The following is a 23,329-nucleotide window of genomic DNA, read 5'->3' on the forward strand; positions in this document are numbered from 1 at the left end:
CACTGGAGCACACTGGGAGCGCCAGACCGTGCTGGAGCCAACTGGTCTGCACTGGGAACACCGGGGCACGCCGCACGGCGACCACTGGTCTATACTGGTCTATACGGGTCTATACTGGTCTATACTGGTCTATACTGGGCCCACGTGACCACGACCAGTACCCGCCCCCCCAGTAACTAGCCGGGCAGCCCCGTTAATCCCGCGGCGCTTAATCCGCGACAGCTGCGCGGCTGGAAAAGGCGCGGGGGGGGGACAGACCCCCCCCCGTGCCTCAGTTTCCCCCGTGGGTGGAGCCTGGGGGGGCCCCGCCCCCCCCCACTTCCACACCACCCGCGACAGGAGCGACCGGTAGCAGCATCCACGGGGACCCCTCCCCGGTCTCATGGAGGCGCCCCCCGATGTTGGGGTGGCCCCCCCCGATGTTGGGGTGCCCCCCCCCGATGTGGGGGTGTCGTCCCCTCCGCCCGGAGCGGGGGGGCGCGGCCGGTTGGTGCGGGCCGGGCTGGAGGGCAGGTAGGGGCGGGGGGGGCACGGACCGGGGTGGGGGGAGGAGGTGGGGTCCTGTGTTGTGGGGGGGGGGTCCTGTGCTGGGCGGGGGTCGTGTAGTGAGGGGGGGTCGTGCCGGGGGGGGCTGGGTCGTTTATGGGGGTTCTGTGTTGAGGGGGGGGATGTGGGGGGCAGTGCTGGGGGGGGTGGTCGTGCAGTGAGGGGGGGTCGTGCCGGGAGGGGCTGGGTCGTTTACAGGGGTCCTGTGTTGAGGGGGGGTCTTGCCGTGGGGGGGGTTCTGTGTCGGGGTGAGAGGTCTGTGCCGTGAGGGGGGGGGACGTATGAGACCTGGGGTGGGGGGTCGTGCTGGGGGGGGGTCTGTGCCGTCCTGGGGGGGTCGTGGGGGCTTCGCCGGGGGGGTGATATTTGAGGGGAGGGGTCTGTGCAGGCGGGGCTGTAGGTGATACGGGGGGGGTGGGTGTCACTATGCTGGGAGGGGCCATTTGGGGACAACGGGGGGGCGCGATGTCACGGGTGGGGGCGCGCAAACGCGCGTGTGGCCCGGCCGTGACCTTGACCCCGTAGGGGCGGGGAGGGGGGGGATAGAGCCGGGGGGGGGGGGGGGCGCGGATTATTGCAGGCAGGGAACGGGCAGCGCTAATCCCGCTGCCTGCGCCGCCCCCCCGGTGTCACCCCCCCGTGTCACCCCCCCGTGTCCCCCCCCCCGCGTTGGGGTGTCCCACCCCCCCCGTGTCGCAGGAGCTGCTTTGCTGCCCGTGTCCCCTGGGCCTCGTTAGCAAGGGGGGGGACGAGACAAACAGCAGCGCGGGGGGGCACGGGGGGTCCCAGGAGAAGCGGGAGGGGGGGGGGACAGCTGAGGGGGGGATGGAGTCGGAAACCTGGGGGGGCATCCAAAAAATGGGGTGCAGCCCAAAAGAGATGCACCTAGCAGAGGGGGGCACCCAAAAAGGGGGGCACCCAAAAAAACGAGGTGCACCCCCAAAAATAGGGGTGCACCTAGCAGAGGGGGGTACCAAAAAAATGGGGTGCACCCCCAAAAAATGGGGTGCACCCCCAAAAAAAAGGGTGCACCTAGCAGAGGGGGGCACCCAAAAAAAGGGGGGCACCCAAAAAAATGGGGTGCACCTAAAGCAGAGGGAGGCACCCAAAAAAAGTGGGGCACCCAAAGAAAGAGGGTGCACCCCCAAAAAACGGTGCACCTAGCAGAGGGGGGCACCCAAAAAAAAGGGTGCACCTAAAGCAGAGGGGGGTACCCAAAAAAAAGGGAGTGTACCCCAAAAATGGGGTGCACCCATAAAAGGATGCACCCAAAGTGGAGAGGGGCAGCCAAAAAAATGGGGTGCACCCCCCAAAAAGGTGCATTGAAAGCAGAGGGGTGTACCCAAAAAAATGGGGTGCACCTAAAAAAAGATGCACCTAAAGCAGAGGGGGACGTCCAAAAAAGGGGGGGACCCCCAAAAAAATATGCACCCAAAGCAGATGGAGAGTACCCCAAAAAAGGGGGCACCCCAAAAAAATGGTGCACCTAAAGCAGAAGGGGACAGTCAAAAAAGGGGGTGCACCCCCCAAAATAAAGGGTTGCACCTAAAGCAGAGGGTCCCCCCCCAAAAAGGGGGACACCCAAAAAAAGGGGTGCACCTAAGGAAGAAGTGGCTACCCAAAAAAAGAGGAGAGCACCCAAAAGTGAAGGTTGCACCCGAAAAAGGGGGTGCGCCCAAAGTTAACTCAAGGGGTGCACTCAAAACCCAGGTGTACCCCCAAAACCAAGGGGTGCCCCCCAAAAAAGATGGGTGCCCCCTAAAAAACAGCGTGCACCCACTAAGCCAAGGAGGGCACCCAAAAAAGGGGGTGCACCCAGGAGCAAAGGGGTACCCCTAAAAAAAGGGGTGTCACCAAAATCAAGGGGTGCCTCCAAAACAGAGGGGAGCGACCCCCAAAAATATAGATGCACCCAAAACCAAGGGGAGCACCCAAGAAAAAGGGGGTGCACCCAAAACTAAAGCTAAGGGGTGACCCCCAAAAAAGGGGTGCACCCCAAGAAAGGGGGCATCCAAAAAAAAAAAGGGGTGCACCTAAAGCAGAGGGGGCACCCAAAAAAGAGAGGACCCAAAAGTGAGGATTGCACCCCAAAAGAATGGAGGTGTCCCCAAAGTTAAGTCAAGGGGTGCACTCAAAACCCAGGTGTACCCCCAAAACTAAGGGATGCACCCAAAACCAAGGTGTACCCCCAAAACTAAGGGGTGCAACCCAAAACAAGAAGGGTTCCCCCAAAGCCAAGGGGTTGCGATAAAAATCGGGGTGCACCCAAAAAAAGCGGGGCACCCATCATTTTTAGGTGCACCCCTTATTTTTGGGGCATGCCTTGGTTTTGGGGTGCACCCCATTTTTTAGAGGGCACCCTTCTGTTTTGGGTGCATCCCCTTTTGTTGGGGGGTGCACTCCTCAGTTTTTGGTACTCTCCTCTTTTTTGGGTGCCCCCCCCCCCTTGGCTTTGGTTTTGGGTGCACCCCAATTTTCAGGGGGCACCCCTTGGCTTTGGGTGCACCCCTCTATTTTGGGTGCACCTCTTGACTTAAAATTTGGGTACACCCCCTTTTTGGGGTGCAACCCTCACTTTTGGGTGCTCTCCTCTCTTTTTGGGTGCCCCCCTCTGCTTTAGGTGCACCCCTTTTTTTTGGGGGGGGTGGGTGCGCCCCATTTTTGGGGGGGAAAACCATCTATTTTGGGTGCACCCCGTGATTTAACTTTGGGCGCACCCCCAAGAGGAGGGGACACCCCCCCCCCCCCCGAATCCCAGGGGCGCCCCCAAAACCAAGGGGTGACCGGATCGGGCCCGGCGAGGGGGAACTTTGGGACACGTTTGGGGGTGTGGCCTTTGGGGTGGGCGGGGCCACCGCGGCGCTGAGCGCCGGAGCGGTGTGGCGGGGATGTGGGCGGAGCCGTGGGCGGGGAGGTGCCCCGCCCCGCCCACGGCCCCGCCCATATCCCCGCCCACCGCTCCGGCGCTCAGCGCCATGGGCGAGGGGGAGCCCAGGTAGCGGGGGGGGTTACTGGGGAGGCACTGGGAGGTAACTGGGACAAGTAGGGACAGCGCGGGGGGGTTACTGGGAGGCGGGGGGTGATACTGGGGGGTTAATGGGGGAGGATGAGGCAGCACTGGGGAGTTACTGGGATGTCGGTGGGGCGGGGGGGGCTGATAGGGGGGGTTAGTGGAAGTTTTTGGGAGGGAGGAGGGAGCTAATGGGAACTGGGAGGTTGGGGGGGGGTTACTGGAAGGAGAGAGGGGGCACTGGGAGGGGTGGGGGGGGGCACTGGGGCAGGATGGGAGTGCGGGAGGGGGGGGCTGCGGCGGCCGGTCCCGGTCTTGGCTCCGCCCACCCCGGGGGCCACGCCCACGGCCACGCCCTGCGCCGGGGCTGCTGCGGGGACCGGCACCGCAACCCCCCCGCCCAGGGAACCCCCCCAGCACCGGGACCCCCGGGCACCGGTCCCGCCAGGTGGGGATGTGGGTGGGGGTCCCGGTGCCCGGTGGGGGGTCCCAAAGATAATTATGGGGTCCCAGTGGGGGTTCTGGTGCCAATGGGGGGGGTCCTGGTGGGGGTCCCAGTGCTAATGATGGGGTCCCAGTGGGGGTTCTGGTGCCAATGGGGGGTTCCTGGTGGGGGTCCCAGTGGCGGTCCTGTTGCTGGGGGGGTCCCAGTGCTAATGATTTGGTCCCAGTGGTTCTGGTGGGGGGGAGGTCCCAGTGAGAGTCCTGGTGCCAATTGGGGGTCTGGTGGGGGCCTCAGTGCTAATGATGGGGTCCTAGTGGGGGTTCTGGTGCTGGGGGGGTCCCAGTGCTAATGTTGGGGTCCCAGTGGGAGTTCTGGTGCTGGGGGGGTCCCAGTGCTAATGATGGGGTCTCAGTGGGGGTCCTGGTGCTATGGGGGATCCCAGTGAGAGTCCTGGTGCCAATGGGGGGGTCCCATTGCTAATGATGGGGTCCCAGTTGGGGTGCTATTGCTGGGGGGGGTCCCAGTGCTAATGATGAGGTCCCACTGGGGGAACCCACTTTGGGTCAGGGGTCCCAGTGCCGGGGGGGTTTGAGGTCCCAGTGGGGGTCCCAGTGTGCCTCCCATTGAGGATGGGGGGTCCTGGTGAGGATGGGGGGGGTCTCATGGGTGGGGGTCCCAGAGGGAGGTTCCAGTCAGGATGGGGGTCCAATGGGGGTCCCAGTGCAGCTGGGGGTTCTGGTGGGGGTCCCAATTTGGGTGGGGGTCCTGGTGAGGATGGGGGTCCCAGTGGGGATGGGGGTCCGGGTTTGGGTGGGGATCCTGATGGGTGTCCCCGTTTGGGTGGGGGTGTCCCAGTGAGGATGGGGGATCCTGGTGGGGGTCCCAGTGCAGGTGGGGGACCTGGTGCGGGTCCCAATTTGGGTGGGGGTCCTGGTGAAGATGGGGGTCCCAGTGGGGATGGGGGTCTGGGTTTGGGTGGGGATCCTGATGGGGGTCCCCGTTTGGGTGGGGGTGTCCCAGTGAGGATGGGGGGTCCTGGTGGGGGTCCCAGTGCAGCTGGGGGACCTGGTGGGGGTCCCAATTTGGGTGGGGGTCCTGGTGAGGATGGGGGTCCCAGTGGGGATGGGGGTCCGGGTTTGGGTGGGGATCCTGATGGGGGTCCCCGTTTGGGTGGGGGTGTCCCAGTGAGGATGGGGGGTCCTGGTGGGGGTCCTGGTGGGGATGAGGGTCCTAGGCGGGGTTCCTGGTTTGGGTGGGGGTCCCAGTGGGATCCTGGTGAGGATGGGGGGTCCTGGTGTGGGTCCTGGTGGGGATGGGGGTCCCAGTTTGGGTGAGGATCATGGCAGGGGTCCTGGTTTGGGTGGGGGTGTCCCAGTGAAGATTGGGGGTCCTGGTGGGGGTCCCAGTGCAGGTGGGGGACCCAGTAGGGCTCCCAGTTTGAGTGGGGGCCCTGGTGAGGATGGGGGTCCTGGTGGGGGTCCCGGTAGGAGTGGGGGTCCCAATGGGGGTCCTGGTTTAGGTGGGGATCCTGGTGACGATGGGGGTCCTGGTGGGGGTTCCAGTGGGAGTGGGGGTCCCAATGGGGGTCCTGGTGACGATGGGGGTGCTGCTGGTGGTCCCAATGGAGTTGGGGATCCCAGTGGGGGTCCCGCTGGGATCCTGGTGAGGATGGGGGTCCCGGTAGGGGTCCCGGTAGGAGTGGGGTTCCTGGTGAGGATAGGGGTCCTGCTGGGGGTCCCGCTGGGGATGGGGATCCCAATGGGGGTCCCGCTGGGATCCTGGTGAGGATGGGGGTCCCGGTGGGGGTCCGGGTGTGGGGGTCCCGCTGGGGGTCCCGCTGGGTCCCAGTGCCCCGTCCCCTGTCCCCAGCATGGCCGACTACCTGATCAGCGGGGACACCGGCTACGTCCCCGAGGACGGACTGACGGCCCAGCAGCTCTTCGCCTCCTCCGCCGGCCTCTCCTACAAGTACGGGTGACCCCCGCCCCCCAAAACCCCCGCCCCCCAAAACCCCCGCCCTCCAAAACCCTCCAGCACCCCAAATCCCCTCCAGGCACCCCAACCCGCCCCCCAGGCACCCCCGATCCTGGTGACCCCAATCTGTGGTCCCCTGCGTGGGGCTGTGTCCCTTTGGGGGGGGTCCCAGCTGTGGTGACCCCCCGGTCCCTTTGTCCCCCCGCAGTGATTTCCTCATCCTGCCCGGCTTCATCGACTTCACCGCGGACGAGGTGGTGAGTGCTGGGACCCCCGGTGACATCCCGGTGTCCCCTCGTGGTGACATCCCAGTGTCCCCATGTGACATCCCGGTGTCCCCTCGTGGTGACATCCCTGTGCCCCCCGGGTGACATCCCAGAGTCCCTTCATGGTGACATCCCTGTGTCCCCTCGTGGTGACACCCCTGTGCCCCCCATGTGAGATCCCTCTATGCCCCGGGTGACATCCCTGTGTCCCCTCGTGGTGACATCCCGGTGTCCCCCATGTGACATCCCGGTGTCCCCTTGTGGTGACACCCCTGTACCCCCCGGGTGACATCCCAGTGTCCCCCATGTGACATCCCTGTGCCCCCCATGTGAGATCCCTCTATGCCCCGGGTGACATCCCTGTGTCCCCTCGTGGTGACATCCCGGTGTCCCCCATGTGACATCCCGGTGTCCCCTTGTGGTGACACCCCTGTACCCCCCGGGTGACATCCCGGTGTCCCCCATGTGACATCCCTGTGCCCGCCATGTGACATCCCTGTGTCCCCTCGTGGTGACATCTCTGTGTCCCCCATGTCACATCCCTGTGCCCCCCATGGGGTGATACCTCCCTGTCCCCTGCCAGGTGACATCCCCATGTCCCCCCAGGATGCCATCCCTGTACCCCCAGTGGTGACATCTCTGTGTCCCCCATGTCACATCCCTGTGCCCCGCCTGGGGTGATACCTCAAAGTCCCCTGCCAGGTGATATCCCGGTGTCCCCCATGTGACAACCCTGTACCCCCCATGTGACATTCCTGTGTCCCCCATGTGACATCCCTGTACCCCCAAGGGTGACATCCCTGTGTCTCCCATGTGACATCCCTGTACCCTCCAGGGTGACATCCCTGTGCCCCCTCGTGGTGACATCTCTGTGCCCTCCATGTGACATCCCTGTGTCCCCCATGTCACATCCCTGTGCCCCCTATGGGGTGATACCTCCCTGTCCCCTGCCAGGTGACATCCCCGTGTCCCCCCAGGATGCCATCCCTGTACCCCCCAGCGTGACATCCCTGTGTCCCCTCGTGGTGACATCTCTGTGCCCACCATGTGACATCCCTGTGTCCCCCATGTCACATCCCTGTGCCCCGCATGGGGTGATACCTCCCTGTCCCCTGCCAGGTGACATCCCCGTGTCCCCCCAGGATGCCATCCCTGTACCCCCAAGGGTGACATCCCTGTGTCCCCCAGGATGCCATCCCTGTACCCCCCAGGGTGACATCCCTGTGTCTCCTGTGTGACATCCCTGTACCCCCCAGGGTGACATCCCTGTGTCCCCCAGGATGCCATCCCAGTATGCCCCAGGGTGACATCCCCATATTCCCCTACAGGGTGACATCCCTGTGCCCCCCATGGGGATAACAACCCTGTGCCCCCCCCGGCTGAGCACATGACGTGGGGCCACCCCGACATTTTGGGGGTGTCCCTGGGCTCCCCATGGCCGGGGGGTCCCGCTGGTGTTTCGGGGTCCCCCCAGCAGGCTGTGTCCCCAGGACCTGACCTCGGCGCTGACCCGAACCATCACCCTCAACACCCCCCTGGTCTCGGCCCCCCTGGACACCGTCACCGAGGCCGACATGGCCATCGCCATGGCCGTGAGCCGGACGGGGGGGACAGGGACATGGGGGGCACGGGGGACATGGGGGGACACAGGGGACAAGGGGACATGCTGGGCATGGGGGACATGGGGGGACAGGGGACATGGAGGGCATGGGGGACGTAAGGGGACGGGGGGACAGGGGGGCACAGGGGATATGGGGGGCATAGGGGACATGGGGGGCATGTGGGGGACACAGTGGACATGGGGACATGGGGGGACAGGGGACATGGAGGGCATGGGGGACATAGGGGGACATGGGGGATAAGGGGACATGGGGGGCACAGGAGGGACAAGGAACATGGGAGACATGAGGGGACATGTGGGATGGGGGGACGTGGGGGACATAGGGGACATGGGGGATTGGGGGGGACAGAGGACATGGGGGACATAGGGGGACATGGGGGACACAGGAGGGATAGGGGACATGGGAGACATGAGGGGACATGTGGGATGGGGGGACGTGGGGGACATAGGGGACATGGGGGATTGGGGGGGGACAGAGGACATGGGGGACATAGGGGGACATGGGGGACACAGAGGGGACAGGGGACACAGAGGACATAGGGGGACATGGAGGGACAAGGGGGAACACATGGGATACAGGGGGCACGAGGAACATGGGGGACGTGGGGGACGTGGGGGGACACACGGGGGTGCCCACCCCTGGCTGCTTTGGGGTGATGAGGCGGGGTGTTCATCCCTATCTGATTTTGGGGTGCAGGGTTGTCCCCACCCCAATCACCTTTGGGGGTACAGGATGGGAATCCCGAGTCATATTTGGGGGTGCATGGTGGGTGACCTGAGTCATATTTGCGGGTGCGTGGCAGGGGTCCCCAGTCAGCTTTGGGGGTGCAGGATGGGGGTTCCGAGTCATATTTGGGGGTGCATGGTGGGGGACCCCACCCCAATCACCTTTGGGGGTACAGGATGGGGGCCCCGACTCATATTTAAGGGGTGTATCGGGGGGTCCCCAATCCACTTTAGGGGTGCATGATGGGGGTCCCGAGTCATATTTAGGGGTGCATGGTGGGGATCCCAAATCAGCTTTGGGGGTGCAGGATGGGGGTCCCGACTCATATTTGGGGGTGCATGGTGGGGGTCCCGAGTCATATTTAGGGGTGCATGGTGGGTGTCCCAAGTCATATTTGGGGGTGCATGGCAGGGGTCCCCAGTCAGCTTTGGGGGTGCAGGATGGGGGTTCTGAGTCATATTTGGGGGTGCATGGTAGGATCCCCACCCCAATCAGCTTTGGGGATGCAGGATGGGGGTCCCGAGTCATATTTGGGGGTGCATGGTAGGATCCCCACCCCAATCTGCTTTGGGGGTACAGGATAGGGGTCCCGAGTCATTTTTGGGGGTGCATGGTAGGTGTTTCGAGTCATATTTAGGGGTACATGGTGTGGGTCCCCAATCAGCTTTGAGGGTGCAGATGGGGGTCCTGACTCATATTTGGGGGTGTATGGTGGGGGTCCCGAGTCATATTTAGGGGTGCATGGTGGGGTCCCCAATCCGCTTTGGGGGTGCAGACACCCACTCCCCCGCAGCTGATGGGCGGCATCGGCATCATCCACCACAACTGCACCCCCGAGTTCCAGGCCAACGAGGTGCGCAAGGTGAAGGTAGGCGGGGGGTCCCGGGGGGCCCGTCCCGTGCCCCCCAGCCGCCCCACGGCCGCGCTCCCGCAGCGGTTTGAGCAGGGCAGGGCTCCATCACCCAGCCGCTGGTGATGGGCTGCCCGTCCCGCAGCGCTTCGAGCAGGGCTTCATCACCGAGCCGCTGGTCATGAGCCCCGCGCAGACCGTGGGCGACGTGCGCGACGCCAAGCGGCGCCTCGGCTTCTCGGGCATCCCGCTCACCCGCACCGGGCGCCTGGGCGGCAAGCTGGAGGGCATCGTCACCTCCCGCGACATCGACTTCCTGGGGCACGGCGACCACGACACCGCCCTGGGGGAGGTGGGGACGCGTGGGGAGGGGTGGGGGATGCTGATGGGATGTGGGGTGTGGGGTAGGGGTGGGGTGTGGGGCAGAGGTGGGATGTGGGGCAGGGATGGGATGTGGGGCAGAGATGGGATGTGGGGCAAGGATGGAGAAGTGGGACAGAGATGGGATGTGGGGCAGAGATGAGATGGGGGGCAGAGATGGGATGTGGGGCAAGGATGGAGAAGTGGGGCAGGGATGGGATGGGGGGCAGAGATGAGATGTGGGGCAGAGATGGGATGTGGGGCAAGGATGGAGAAGTGGGACAGAGACGGTATGTGGGGCAGAGATGAGATGTGGGGCAGAGACGGGATGTGGGGCAAGGATGGAGAAGTGGGGCAGGGATGGGATGTGGGGCAGGGATGGAAAAGTGGGGCAGGGATGGGATGTGGGGCAGAGATGGGATGGGGTGGGATGGGATGATGGGATGGGGTGGGATGGGAAGGGATGGATGGGGTGGGGTGGGATGGGATGGATGGGGTGGGGTGGGGTGGGATGGATGGGGTGGGATGGGATGGATGGGGTGGGATGGGACGGGATGGGATGGGACAGGATGGGATGTGGTGGGATGGATGGGATGGGGTGGGGTGGGATGGGATGGGGTGGGATGGGATAGGATGAATGGGGTGGGATGGGAGGGATGGGATGGGATGGGATGGGATGGGATGGGATGGGATGGGATGGATGGGATGGGGTGGGATGGGGTGGGATGGGATGGGATGGGACACTGGGGTGGGATGGGACACAGGGACAGGATGGGGTGTTGGGGCTCAGGGCCAGGTGGTCTCATCCAAGCCCCAGATGTCTGGGACTGTCCCCGGGATGTGCCCTGTCCCCCCAGGTGACACTGTCCCCGCAGGTGATGACCAAACGCAACGAGCTGGTGGTGGCACCGGCCGGTGTCACCCTCAAAGAGGCCAACGAGATCCTGCAGCGCAGCAAGAAGGGTACGGCCACCATGGGACTGTCCCCAGCGCGGGGACACCCCGTGCCACCTGTCCCCTGCCCTGGGGACACCTCCTGTCACCCTGTCCCCTGGGGACACAGAGGTGTCCCCCATCCTCATCACTGGGGACACCTCCTGTCACCCTGTCCCCATACATGGGGACACTTGCACATCACCCCATCCCTAAGGTGACCTCCAGGTCCCGACATCCCTGGTGTCACCTCCATGTCTCCCCATCCCTGGTGTCACCTCCATGTCCCCCCATCCCCGGTGTCACCTCCGTGTCCCCCCATCCCCGGTGTCACCTCCATGTCCTGACATCCCTGGTGTCAGCTCCATGTCCCCCCATCCCCGGTGTCACCTCCGTGTCCCGACATCCCCGGTGTCACCTCCGTGTCCCCCCATCCCCGGTGTCACCTCCATGTCCCTCCATCCCCTGTGTCACCTCCATGTCCCGACATCCCTGGTGTCAGCTCCATGTCCCCCCATCCCCGGTGTCACCTCCGTGTCCCCCCATCCCCGGTGTCACCTCTGTGTCCCGACATCCCTGGTGTCAGCTCCATGTCCCCCCATCCCTGTTGTCACCTCCATGTCCTCATCCCTGTTGTCACCTGTGTCCCCAGGGAAGCTGCTGATCATGAACGTGTGTGACGAGCTGGTGGCCATCATGGCACATGTGAATGAGGGGTCACCTTGGGGTTCCTCCATCCCCATCCCTGGTGTCACCTCCATGTCCCCATCCCTGATGTCACCACCATGTCCCACTTCCTTGTTGTCACCTGTGTCCCAGGGAAGCTGCCGATCGTGAACGTGTGTGACGAGCTGGTGGCCACCATGGCACACATGAATGAGGGGTCACCTTGGGGTTCCCCCATCCCCATCCCTGTTGTCACCTCCGTGTCCCTCCATCCCTGTTGTCACCTCCATGTCCCCCCATCCCTGTTGTCACCTCTGTGTCCCAGGGAAGCTGCTGATCGTGAACGTGCGTGACGAGCTCGTGGCCATGGTGGCGCACATGCATGAGGGGTCACCTTGGGGTTCCCTCATCCCCATCCCTGGTGTCACCTCCATGTCCCCATCCCTGGTGTCATCACCATATCCCACTTCCCTGTTGTCACCTCTGTGTCCCCCCATCCCTGGTGTCACCACCATATCCCCCATCCCTGGTGTCACCACCATATCCCCCATCCCTGTTGTCACCTGTGTCCCAGGGAAGCTGCCGCTCATGAACGCGCGTGATGAGCTGGTGGCCATCGTGGTGCATGTGAATGAGGGGTCACCTTGGGGTTCCCCTGTCCCCATCCCTGGTGTCACCTCCACGTCCCCATCCCTGGTGTCATCACCATATCCCACTTCCCTGTTGTCACCTCTGTGTCCCCCCATCCCCATCCCTGTTGTCACCTGTGTCCCAGGGAAGCTGCTGATCGCGAACGCGTGTGACGAGCTGTTGGCCATCGTGGTGCACATGAATGAGGGGTCACCTCCATGTCCCCATCCCTGTTGTCACCTCTGTGTCCCAGGGAAGCTGCCGATCGTGAACGCGCGTGACGAGCTGGTGGCCATCATGGCGCGCACGGACCTGCGCAAGAACCGGGAGCACCCGGGGGCGTCCAAGGACGCGCGGAAGCAGCTGCTGTGCGGGGCGGCGCTGGGGACGCGCCAGGACGACCGGTACCGGCTGGACCTGCTGGCGCAGGCGCGCGTCGACCTGGTGGTGCTGGTGGGTGGGGAGCCCCAAAACGGGGGCAGGCAGGGGGTCCCCGGCACCGCAGAGCAGGGCACCCCAAATCCACCCCCCCGTGGCACCTGTGCTGCACCCCAAATCCACCCCCCTGTGGCACCTGTGCTGCACCCCAAATCCACCCACCCCGTGGCACCTCGGTGCTGCACCCCAAATCCACCCCCCATGCTGCTCCGGTGCTGCACCCCAAATCCACCCCCCGTGGCACCTCGGTGCTGCACCCCAAATCCACCCCCCATGCTGCTCCGGTGCTGCACCCCAAATCCACCCGCCCCGTGGCACCTTGGTGCTGCACCCCAAATCCACCCCCCATGCTGCTCCGGTGCTGCACCCCAAATTCACCCCCCGTGGCACCTCGGTGCTGCACCCCAAATCCACTCCCCATGCTGCTCCGGTGCTGCACCCCAAATCCACCCCCCGTGGCACCTCGGTGCTGCACCCCAAATCCACCCCCCCCGTGCTGCTCTGGTGCTGCACCCCAAATCCATCCCCCATGGCACCTCGGTGCTGCACCCCACTGCATCCGAAATCCACTCCCTGTGGCACCTGTGCTGCACCCCAAATCCACCCCCTGTGGCACCTCGGTGCTGCACCCCACTGCACCCCAAAGCCTTGCCCTGGGGCACCCCAAATCCTGACCCCGTGGGGCCTCCAAATCCTCACCCCACTGCACCCCAAATATTTACCCCACTACACTCCAAATCCTTACCCTGTGGTACCCCAAATCCTGACCCCACTGCACCCAAATCCTCACCCCATGGGATCCCCAGATCCTTACCCTGTGGTACCCCAAATCCACCCCCCATGGCACCTCAGTGCTGCTCCTGTGCTGCACCCCAAAGCCTTACCCTGTGGGACCTCCAAATCCTCACCCCACTGCACCCCAAATCCTTGCCCTGTGATACCCCAAATCCTTACCCCACTGCACCCCAAATCCTTATTGTACCCCAAATCCTCACCATACTGCACCCCAAATCCTTACCCTGTGGTACCCCAAATCCACACCCTGTGGCACCTCGGTGCTGCACCCCACTGCACCCCAAATCCTTGCCCTGTGGGACCCCAAATCCTCACCCCACTGCACCCCAAAACTTTACCCTGATGCACCCCAAATCTTCACCCCACTGCACCCCAAAACTTTGCCCTGCTGCACCCCAAATCCTCGCCGTACTGCACCCCAAATCCTTACCCTGTGGCACCCCAAATCCTTTAACTCATTGCACCCCAAATCCTGACCCCATGGCACTCCAAATCCTTAACCCATTGCACCCCAATCCTCCACTGCACCCCAAATCCCTGTCCTGCTCCCCATGCTATGGCACCCCAAATCTTTAACCACAGCACCCCAAATCCCCACCCCATGGCACCCCAATCCTTCCCTGCACCCCAAATCCCTGCCCTGCTCCCCATCCCCCCCACTGTCCTGTGCCCCCCAGGGCAGTGCCCCCCCAAGACAGTGTGTCCCCCATCCCATGCCCCCCAGGATAGTGTCCCCCCCGGACAGTGTCCCCCTATCCTGTGTCCCCCAGGTCAGTGTCCCCACAGGACAGTGTCCCCCCCATCCCGTGCCCCCCAGGACAGTGTCCCCCATGCTCCCCAAGACAGTGGCCCCCCAAGACAGTGGCCCCCCCATTCTGTGCCCCCCAGGACAGTGTCCCCCCTAGGACAGTGTCCCCCCCCATCCCATCCCGCCAGGACAGTGTCCCCCCGCCATCCCGTGCCCCCCAGGACAGTGTCCCCTATGTCCCCCTGGACAGTGCCCCACAGGACAGTGTCCCCACAGGACAGTGTCCCCCCCATCCTGTGTCCCCCAGGACAGTGTCCCCCCAGGACAGTGTCTCCTGTGTCCCCCGGGACAGTGTCCCCCCAGGACAGTGTCCCCCGTGCCCCCCAGGACTGCTCGCAGGGGAACTCCACGTACCAGGTGTCCATGATCCACTACATCAAGCAGCGGTACCCGGCGCTGCAGGTCATCGGCGGCAGCGGTGAGGGACACCGGGGACACGGGGGGGACATGGGGGACACCGGGGACACGGGGGGGACACTGGGGACACGGGAGGGACATGGGAGACGCGGAGGGACACGGGGGGAACATGGGAGGGGATACTGGGGGGGACACTGGGGGGACACGGGGTGCTCTGGGGGGGGTATGGGAGGGGGGACAATGCGGGGGGGCACTGGGGGAGGCAACAGTGAGAGGGGGTGCAATGGAGTGGGGACCAGAGCAGAGATTTGGGGTGTGGGGGGGGGGTTGGGGTGCAGTGAGTTAAGGATTTGGGGTGCAGGGGGGTGAAGATTTGGGGTGCCATAGGATGGGGAGCAGGGCAGGGATTTGGGGTGCAGGGGAGGATTGAGGTGCAGTGAGTTAAGGATTTGGGGTGCGGGGGAGGATTGGGGTGCAGTAGGGTGAAGATTTGGGGTCTCATGGGGTGGGGATTTGGGGTGCTGTGGGGTAAAGATTTGGGGGGCCAGAGGATGGGGAGCAGGGCAGGGATTTGGGGTGCAGGGGAGGATTGGGGTGCAGTGAGTTAAGGATTTGGGGTGCAGGGGGGTGAAGATCTGGGGTGCCATAGGATAGGGAGCAGGGCAGAGATTTGGGGTGCAGGGGAGGATTGGGGTGCAATGAGTTAAGGATTTGGGATGCAGGGGGGTGAAGATATGGGGTGCCATAGGATAGGGAGCAGGGCAGGGATTTGGGGTGCAGGGGAGGATTGGGGTGCAGTGAATTAAGGATTTGGGGTGCCACAGGGACAGTGAACTGGGGGTGTCCCGGGGGTCACGCTTGTCCCCCCTGTCACAGTGGTGACGGCCGCCCAGGCCAAGAACCTGATCGACGCCGGAGCCGACGCCCTGCGGGTGGGCATGGGGGGGGGCGCACACGAAGGTGGGTGCTGACCCCCAACAATGGGTGTTGAACCCCCATAATGGGTGCTGCCCCCCCACAATGGGTGCTGACCCTCCCATGGGTGCTGAACCCCCCATGGGTGCTGCCCCCGCTATGTGTGCTGACCCCCCCATGGGTGCTGACCCTCCCATGGGTGTTCCCCCCCGTGTTTCTGATCCCCCGTGTTCCCCTCCGTGGTTTTGACCCCCCGTGTTTCCCCCAAGTGTTTCTGAACCCCCACGTTCCCGCCCCGTGTTCCTGCCCCCCGTGTTCCCCGCTGTGTTCCTGTCCCCCGTGCTCCCCGCCGTGTTTCTGACCCTCCGTGTTCCCACCCCGTGTTTCTCCCCGCGTGTTCCCGCCCTGTGTTCCTGCCCCCCGTGCTCCTCCCCGTGTTCCTGCCCCCCGTGTTCCCCTCTGTGTTTCTGACCCCGTGCTCCCCCCCGTGTTTCTGACTCTCCCATGGGTGTTCCCCGCCGTGTTCCTGCCCCCCGTGTTCCCCCCGCCGTGTTTCTGACCCTCCCATGGGTGTTTCCCCCCGTGTTCCGGCCCCCCGTGTTCCCCCCCGTGTTTTTGACCCCCCGTGCACCACCCCGTGTTTCTGACCCCCCGTGCTCCCCTCCGTGTTTCTGACCCCCCGTGCTTCTCCCCCCATGTTCCCTCCCCGTGTTTCTTCCCCCGTGTTCTCGCCCCGTGTTTCTCCCCCCGTGTTCCCGGCCTGTGTTCCTGCCCCCCGTGTTCCCCCCCGTGTTTCTGACCCCGTGCTCCCCCCCGTGTTTCTGAACCCCCGTGCTCCCCCCCGTGTTTCTCCCCCCGTGTTCCCGCCCTGTGTTCCTGCCCCCCGTGTTCCCCCCCGTGTTTCTGACCCCATGTTCCCCCCCGTGTTTCTGACCCCCCCGTGTTCCCCCCCGTGTTTCTGACCCCCCGTGTTCCCCCCCGTGTTTCTGACCCTCCCATGGGTGTTCCCCCCCGTGTTCCTGCCCCCCGTGTTTTTGACCCCCCGTGCTCCCCCCCGTGTTTCTGACCCCCCGTGCTCCCCCCCGTGTTTCTCCCCCCGTGTTCCCGCCCTGTGTTCCTGCCCCCCGTGTTCCCCCCCGTGTTTCTGACCCTGGGCTCCCCCCCGTGTTTCTGACCCCCCCTGTCCCGGCCCGTGTCGCAGCGCTGTCCAGCGGGCGGCCGCAGGGCACGGCCGTGTACAAGGTGGCCGAGTACGCGCGGCGGTTCGGGGTCCCGGTGATCGCGGACGGCGGGATCCGCACCGTGGGACACGTGGTGAAGGCGCTGGCGCTGGGGGCGTCCACCGGTGAGGGGGGGCACGGGGGACCCGGGAGGGGGGCGGCATGGGGGCTTGGGGATGTCACACCGATGCAAATGTGGTGGTATCACCCTGGGGTCTCATGGCTGCTTCCCCCACATCCATAATGGTATCACCCTGGGGCATCCCATGGGCATGCCCCCCTTGCACCCATAATGGTATCACCTTGGGGGGTCCCATGTGCGTTCCCCCCCACATCCATAATGGTATCACCCTGGGGGGTCCCATGGGCATGTCCCCCCCGCACCCATAATGGTATCACCCTGGGGGGGGTCCAATGGACATGCCCCCCGCACCCATAATGGTATCACCCTGGGGGGTTCCCATTGGCATCTCCCCCCCCCCCCCCCCAATGCTGTCACCCGGGGGAAGAGAGGGGCTCATGACCACAACCTCCCCTACACCTGTAATGGTATCACCCTGGGGGAGGAGCTTAATGACTGTCACCCCCCCACACCCACAATGGTATCACCCCGGCGGGGGGGTCTCATGGCTATTAATCCCCCCACATCCATAATGGTATCAACCTGGGGGGGATCTCTTGGCTGTCACCTCCCTGCACTCATGATGGTTCTGCCCGGGGGGTTCCAAGTGGGGGATGCTCACGGGTGCCCCCCCGCAGTGATACTGGGTTCCCTGGGGGGTGTTCTCACAGGTGCCCCCCTGCCGTGATGCTGGGGTCCTTGGGAGGGGTGTTCACACGGGTGCCCCCCCACAGTGATGCTGGGGTCCCTGGGGGGGTGTTCACACGGGTGCCCCCCCACAGTGATGCTGGGGTCCCTGGGGGGGTGTTCACACGGGTGCCCCCCCCACAATGATGCTGATGTCCTTGGGGGGTGTTCTCACGGGTGCCCCCCCCACAATGATGCTGGGGTCCTTGGGGGCTGTTCTCATGGTTGCCCCCCTGCAGTGATGCTGGGGTCCTTGGGGGGGGTGTTCTCACGGGTGCCCCCCCCACAGTGATGCTGGGGTCCCTGGGAGGGTGTTCTCACGGGTGCCCCCCCGCAGTGATGCTGGGGTCCCTGCTGGCCGCCACCTCAGAAGCACCGGGGGGGGGCCTCTTCTTCCCGGAGCGGGGGCGACTGTCCCAGCGTGGGGGGGTCCCAGCCCCCCTGGACCCCCCGGAGAGGAGCAACAGCAGCACCCCCCAAAAACGCTACCTCAGGTACCGCACGAGGGGGGGCGGAGGGGTGTGACACCCCCCGCCATGTGCCCCCTCACACTCTGTGTGTGTCCCCCCCCCGCAGTGAAGGTGACAAGGTGAAGGTGAGTGCGGGGGGGTCGGGCTCCGTGCACCAGTTTGTCCCGTACCTGCTGGCCGGGATCCAGCACAGCTGCCAGGACATGGGCGCCAGGAGCCTCTCGGTGCTGCGGTGAGCTGGGGGGGGGGCACGGGGGGGTGGGACAGGGGACAATTTGGGGGGGGTCACCCCGCTGACACCCCTCCTATGTCACCCAGGGCCATGATGTACTCGGGGGAGCTGAAGTTTGAGAGGAGGACGATGGCGGCGCAGATCGAGGGGGGGGTCCACGGGCTGCACTCGTGAGTGGGGGGGTGACGGGGGGGGGGGTATGGGGACCATGCGGTGGCACCACGTCAGATCCGGCTTGTGCATGGGGGGAGGAATAAGAGGGGGGGGCAGGCACACTGTGGTGGGGGGCACCCAGTTACCCCAGTGCTGGGGGGAGAACACCCAGTTAGCCCTGTGCTGGATGGGGGGGCAGGGGGCACCCAGCGCCAGGTTGGGGCGCTCCTACTTGTTGCAGTACTGGGCGGGGGGGGGGCACCCAGTTGGCCCACTGCCAGGTGGGGGGGCATCCAGTGACTCAAACACTGGGGGGGAGCACCCAGTTACCCCAGAGCACCCAGTTGCCCCAGTGCTGGATGCAGGGGGAGCACCCACTTACCCCAGTGCTGAATGGGGGGGGGGGGGGGGGGGCACCCAGTTGCCCCAGTGCCAGGTGGGGGTTGCCCAGGTATCCCAGAGCACCCAGATACCCCAGTGCTGGATAGCGGAGGCACCCAGTTGCCCCAGTGCTGGATGGGGACACCCAGTTATCCCAGCGTGGCGGGGGGCACCCAGTTTACCCCAGTGCAAGGTGGGGGGGACACCCAATTGCCCCAGTGCTGGGTTTTGGGGGTCCCAACTCCCCCCCCAGTTCTGAGCCACCCTCCCCACTATGGAGACACCCCGAGACTGGGGGTGCTGGTCCAGACTTGGGGAGCAACCTGGGGGGGTGGGTGGGACATGGCGGGGGAACAGGCAGAGCCCCCAGTGGGGTCAGTGCCCCCCACCAGTGACAGCTGGAGTGCAGGCGGGTGCCACGGTTGTTTAATTCACCCCATTGGGTGCCCCGACCTGGGGCGGGGCTTGTGCAAGGGGCGGGGCTTGTGCAAGGGGCGGGGCTTCTGGTTGGCAGAGCTGGTTGGGTGGTGGGTTTATGACAAGTTGCCAGTTGGCTGTGGTTGGTCAACTGGTTGCATTGCTGGTTGGCCAAGTCGCTGGTTGGCTGGTTAAGGCTCTGGTTAGCTGTGGTTGGTCAACTGGTTGCATTGCTAGTTGTCCAAGACGCTGGTTGGCTGGTTAAGGCTCTGGTTGGCTGTGGTTGGTCAACTCGTTCTGTTGCTGGTTTGCCAAGATGCTGATTGGCTGGTTAAGGCTCTGGTTGGCTGTGGTTGGTCAACTGGTTGTGTTGCTGGTTGGCTGTGGTTGGTTGGTTGGTTGAGATGCTGGTTGGCTGTGGTTGGTTGCTTTGTTGGCCAAGATGCTGATTGGCTTGTTGAGATGCTGGTTGGCTGGTTGAGGTACTGGTGAACTGGCTGGCTGAAGTGCTGATTGGCTGACCACGTTGTTGGTTGGCTGTGGTTGGTCAACTGGTTCTGTTGCTGGTTGGCCAAGACGCTGATTGGCTGGTTAAGGCTCTGGTTGGCTGTGGTTAGTCAACTGGATCTGTTGCCGGTTGGTTGGTTGGCCAAGATGCTGATTGGCTGATTAAGGCTCTGGTTGGCTGTGGTTGGTCAACTGGTTGTATTGCTGGCTGGCCAAGACGCTGATTGGCTGGGTAAGGCTCTGGTTGGCTGTGGTTGGTCAACTGGTTATGTTGCTGGTTGGCTGTTGTTGGTTGGTTGGTTGGTTGAGATGCTGGTTGGCTGTGGTTGGTTGCTTTGTTGGCCAAGATGCTGATTGGCTTGTTGAGATGCTGGTTGGCTGGTTGAGGTACTGGTGAACTGGCTGGCTGAAGTGCTGATTGGCTGACCAAGTTGCTGGTTGGCTGTGGTTGGTTGGCTAGTTGAGGTGCTGGTTGGTTGGTTGACAAGGATGCTGGTTGGCTGTGGTTGGTTACCTTGCTGGCCAAGATGCTGATTGGCTGGTTGAGATGCTTGTTGGTTGGCCAGTGTACTGGTTGGCTGTGCATGGTCAACTGGTTGGGTTGCTGGTTGGCTGTGGTTGGTTGGCTGCTTGGGGTGCTGGTTGGCTGGCCAAGTTGTTGGTTGGTTGTGATTGGTCAATCAGCTGAGTTGCTGGTTGGCTGTGGTCAGTTGGCTGGTTGAGGAGTTGGTTGGTGAGCTGGTTGGTTGGTTGGTTGACCAGGATGCTGGTTGGCTGTGGTTGGTTGCCCTGATGGCCAAGATGCTGGTTGGCTGTGGCTGATCAGCTGGTTGGGTTGCTGGTTGGCTGTGGCGAGTCAACCAGTTTGGATGCTGATTGGTTGGTTGGTTGACCAAATTACTGATTGGCTGTGGTTGGCTGCTTGAGGTCCTTGAAATGCTGGTTGGCTGGCCGGGTTGCTGGTTAGTTGTGACTGGTCAGCCAGTTGGGTTGCTGGTTGGTTGTAGTCAGTTGGCTGGATGAGGTGCTGGTTGGCTGTAGTTGATTGCCTTGTTGGCCAAGATGTTGGTTGGCTGGTTGAGATGCTAGTCAACTGACGTTGGTGAACTGGTTGGGTTGCTGGTTAGCTATGGTCAGTTAGCTGGTTGAGGTGCTGGTTGGCTGGTTGGTTGGCTGGTTGACCAAGATGCTGGTTGGCTGGTTGAGGTGCTGGTTGGTTGGTTGAGAAGCTGGTCAGCTGTCTGGTTGAGCTCCTGATTGGCTGAGGTTGCTCAACTGTTTGAGTTGCAGGTTGGCCAGCTGGTTGGCTAGCTGGTTGGCTGGTGGGTCAGCCAGTTTGCTGCTGGTTGGCTGGCTGGTTAGTTGTCTGGGATGCTAGTTAGTTGGCTGTTTAGTTGGCCAGGATGCTGGTTAGTTGGCTGGTTAGTTGACCAGGATGCTTTAGTTGCCTGGTTGACTATCCAAGGTGCTGGGTGGCCTGTTGGCCACCTTGGCCATGCTCTCCATGGCCAGACCAGACCCAGTGCCGGGGGGGCGGAGGGGTCACCGCACCGCATGCCGGGGTGGCCACGTCACCTTCTCTCTCTTTCCATGCCGCCACTGTAGCGTTACGGTTCTGCCACGTAAGTAACCAGCTCGTCCCCCCCCACCATGGGCTGATGGGGGGGAACTGCCACCCCGCACCCCCCAGATAGAAACAGGGGGGGCTCAGGGGGCTTGGGGGGGGGACACCCCAAATTTCCCAGCCAGGATCTGACGTGGTGCCAGCGGCGAGGGAGGGGTGTGGGGGGTGGGACCCCCTGCTGACCCCCCCTCTGCCCCACAGGTACGAGAAGCAGCTGTACTGAGGAGGGTGCCCCCCCGGCCTCCCCCCTCGCTGCTAGTGCTGCCCCGGGGCTGGCTTTGCACTACGGGCTGGACCCCCCTGGCCAGCCCCCCCCGGCACCCCGCGGCCATGGGGACCCCCCACCCGCCTCCCCCGGCACCCAGGGGCTTTTGGGGGGACCCCAGGGTGCTGCACCCCGTAGGATGTAACACCTGCTGCTTGCAACCCCCGAACCCCACTTTGCCCCAGCTGGGGGGGGTGGGGGGACCCCCTGTTGAGGGGGGGAGCTGCTGCTGTCCCCCAGCCCCCCCTGCACACAGGGGACCCCCCATCCCCGTGACCCCCCTGTGTGGGGGGCACCGCGCTGTATCCAGGTGTTAATAAAGAGTTGGAGCATCCAGCACCGGCCCCTGGGTGTGACTTTGCACGTCATGGCACAAGTTTGCACACCACAGCACGGGTTTGCACACTGTGGCACAGGTTTGCACACCACGGCACGGGTTTGCACACCACAGCATGGGTTTGCACACCATGGCACAGGTTTGCACACCATGGCATGGGTTTGCACATCGTGGCACGGGTTTGCACTTCGTGGCACGGGTTTGCACGCCACAGCACGGGTTTGCACACCATGGCACAGGTTTGTACACCGTGGCACGGGTTTGCACACTGTGGAACGGGTTTGCACACCACGGCACGGGTTTGCACACCACGGCTTACACACCGTGGCATGGGTTTGCAACCGTGGCACGGGTTTGCACACCATGGCACGGGTTTGCACACCACGGCACGGATTTGCACACCGTGGCATGGGTTTGCACACCATGGCACGGATTTGCACACCGTGGCACAGGTTTGCACACCACGGCACGGATTTGCACACTGTGGCACGGGTTTGCACACCGTGGCACGGGTTTGCACGCCACGGCACAGGTTTGCACACCGTGGCACAGGTTTGCACACCACAGCACGGGTTTGCACACCGTGGCACGCGTTTGCACACCACGGCACGGGTTTGCACACCACGGCACAGGTTTGTACACTGTGGCACGGGTTTGCACACCATGGGACAGGTTTGCACACCGTGGCATGGGTTTGCACACCATGGCACGGGTTTGCACACCGTGGCACGGCTTTGCACACCATGGCACGGCTTTGCACACCATGACATGGGTTTGCACACCGTGGCATGCTCTTACACACCATGGGCATGACTTTGCACAGCATGGCACAGCTTCTTGCACACTGTTGGCACAGGCTTGCACACTATGGCAGTTTTGCATACCACAGCATGCCCTTGCACACTGGCACAGCCTTGCACGCCATGGCACAGCTTTGCACACCACGGGTATGGCTTTGCACACTGTGGCACAGCTTTGTACCAAGTGGCACAGGTTTGCACCATGGGTATGACCTTGTACACTGTGGCACAGCTCTGCACACCGTGGCACGGTCTTGCACACCTTGGCACAGGTTTGCACACCACAGCACACCACGGGCAGGAATTTGCACACCACGGCACAGCCTTGCACCCTGTGGCACAGCTTTGCACACCACAGGTATGACTTTGCACAACGTGGTGCAGGTTTGCACACCACAGCACAGCCTTGCACACCACGGCACAGCCTTGCACACCACAGCATAGCCTTGCACACCACAGGCATGAGTTTGCACACCACAGGTATGACTTTGCACACTGTGGCACAAGTTTGCATGCCATAGGCATGAACTTGCACACTGTGTGTGTATGACTTTGCATGCCTTGGCACAAGTCCGCACACCACGGGCATGAATTTGCACACCTTGGCACAGCTTTGCACACCACAGGTGTGACTTTGCACAGCACAGCTTTGCACACCATGGGCATGAATTTGCACATCATGGCACAGGTTTGCACACCATGGGCTTGAGTTTGCACACCTTGGTGCAAGTTCACATGGCATGGGCATGAGTTTGCACACCACGGGTATGAATT

At 63.4% G+C, this 23,329-nt stretch overlaps 1 protein-coding gene and 1 long non-coding RNA gene across 12 annotated transcripts; one reads left to right on the top strand and one right to left on the bottom strand.

Moving 5' to 3' along the window:
* The first annotated feature begins 351 nt into the window (after positions 1-351).
* IMPDH1 (inosine monophosphate dehydrogenase 1) lies at positions 352-21,754 on the top strand. Of its 11 annotated transcripts, none has more exons than XM_065049436.1 (15): positions 352-513; positions 5,871-5,969; positions 6,184-6,232; positions 7,732-7,833; positions 9,383-9,457; positions 9,585-9,791; positions 10,675-10,762; positions 12,174-12,481; positions 14,397-14,487; positions 15,303-15,386; positions 16,543-16,686; positions 17,659-17,863; positions 17,946-18,071; positions 18,158-18,241; positions 21,355-21,754. In XM_065049436.1, exons 1-15 carry the CDS (start codon positions 383-385, stop codon positions 21,374-21,376), a joined length of 1,815 nt encoding a protein of 604 aa, XP_064905508.1. In that variant the 5' UTR covers positions 352-382; the 3' UTR covers positions 21,377-21,754. The 11 variants fall into 11 exon arrangements, 9 of the variants coding, with proteins under 9 accessions (XP_064905508.1, XP_064905512.1, XP_064905515.1 ...); XM_065049440.1 differs by lacking the exon at positions 352-513 and adding an exon at positions 3,452-3,541; XM_065049443.1 differs by lacking the exon at positions 352-513 and adding an exon at positions 3,452-3,541 and having other exon boundaries at positions 12,282-12,481; positions 17,707-17,863.
* On the bottom strand, positions 11,745-12,722 carry LOC135578268 (uncharacterized). The gene is made up of 4 exons (XR_010469749.1): positions 12,603-12,722; positions 12,269-12,567; positions 11,962-12,162; positions 11,745-11,879 (listed from the first exon to the last, which is right to left on the bottom strand). It is a non-coding gene; the product is annotated as an uncharacterized LOC135578268 (long non-coding RNA).
* Positions 21,755-23,329: the final 1,575 nt, after the last annotated feature.

This window comes from Columba livia, chromosome 1, assembly GCF_036013475.1.
Source record: "Columba livia isolate bColLiv1 breed racing homer chromosome 1, bColLiv1.pat.W.v2, whole genome shotgun sequence".
Lineage (NCBI taxonomy): Eukaryota > Metazoa > Chordata > Aves > Columbiformes > Columbidae > Columba > Columba livia.

What these genes read in the sequence shown, in the direction of transcription:
- IMPDH1 (XM_065049435.1), top strand. Translation starts at nt 3,829, where the DNA reads ATGGGAGTGCGGGAGGGGGGGGCTGCGGCGGCCGGTCCCGGTCTTGGC. An exon ending in ACGAGGTGCGCAAGGTGAAG is followed by an intron (nt 9,458 to 9,584) that starts GTAGGCGGGGGG and finishes CCCGTCCCGCAG; the next exon opens with CGCTTCGAGCAGGGCTTCAT. An exon ending in GCGTCGACCTGGTGGTGCTG is followed by an intron (nt 12,482 to 14,396) that starts GTGGGTGGGGAG and finishes CGTGCCCCCCAG; the next exon opens with GACTGCTCGCAGGGGAACTC.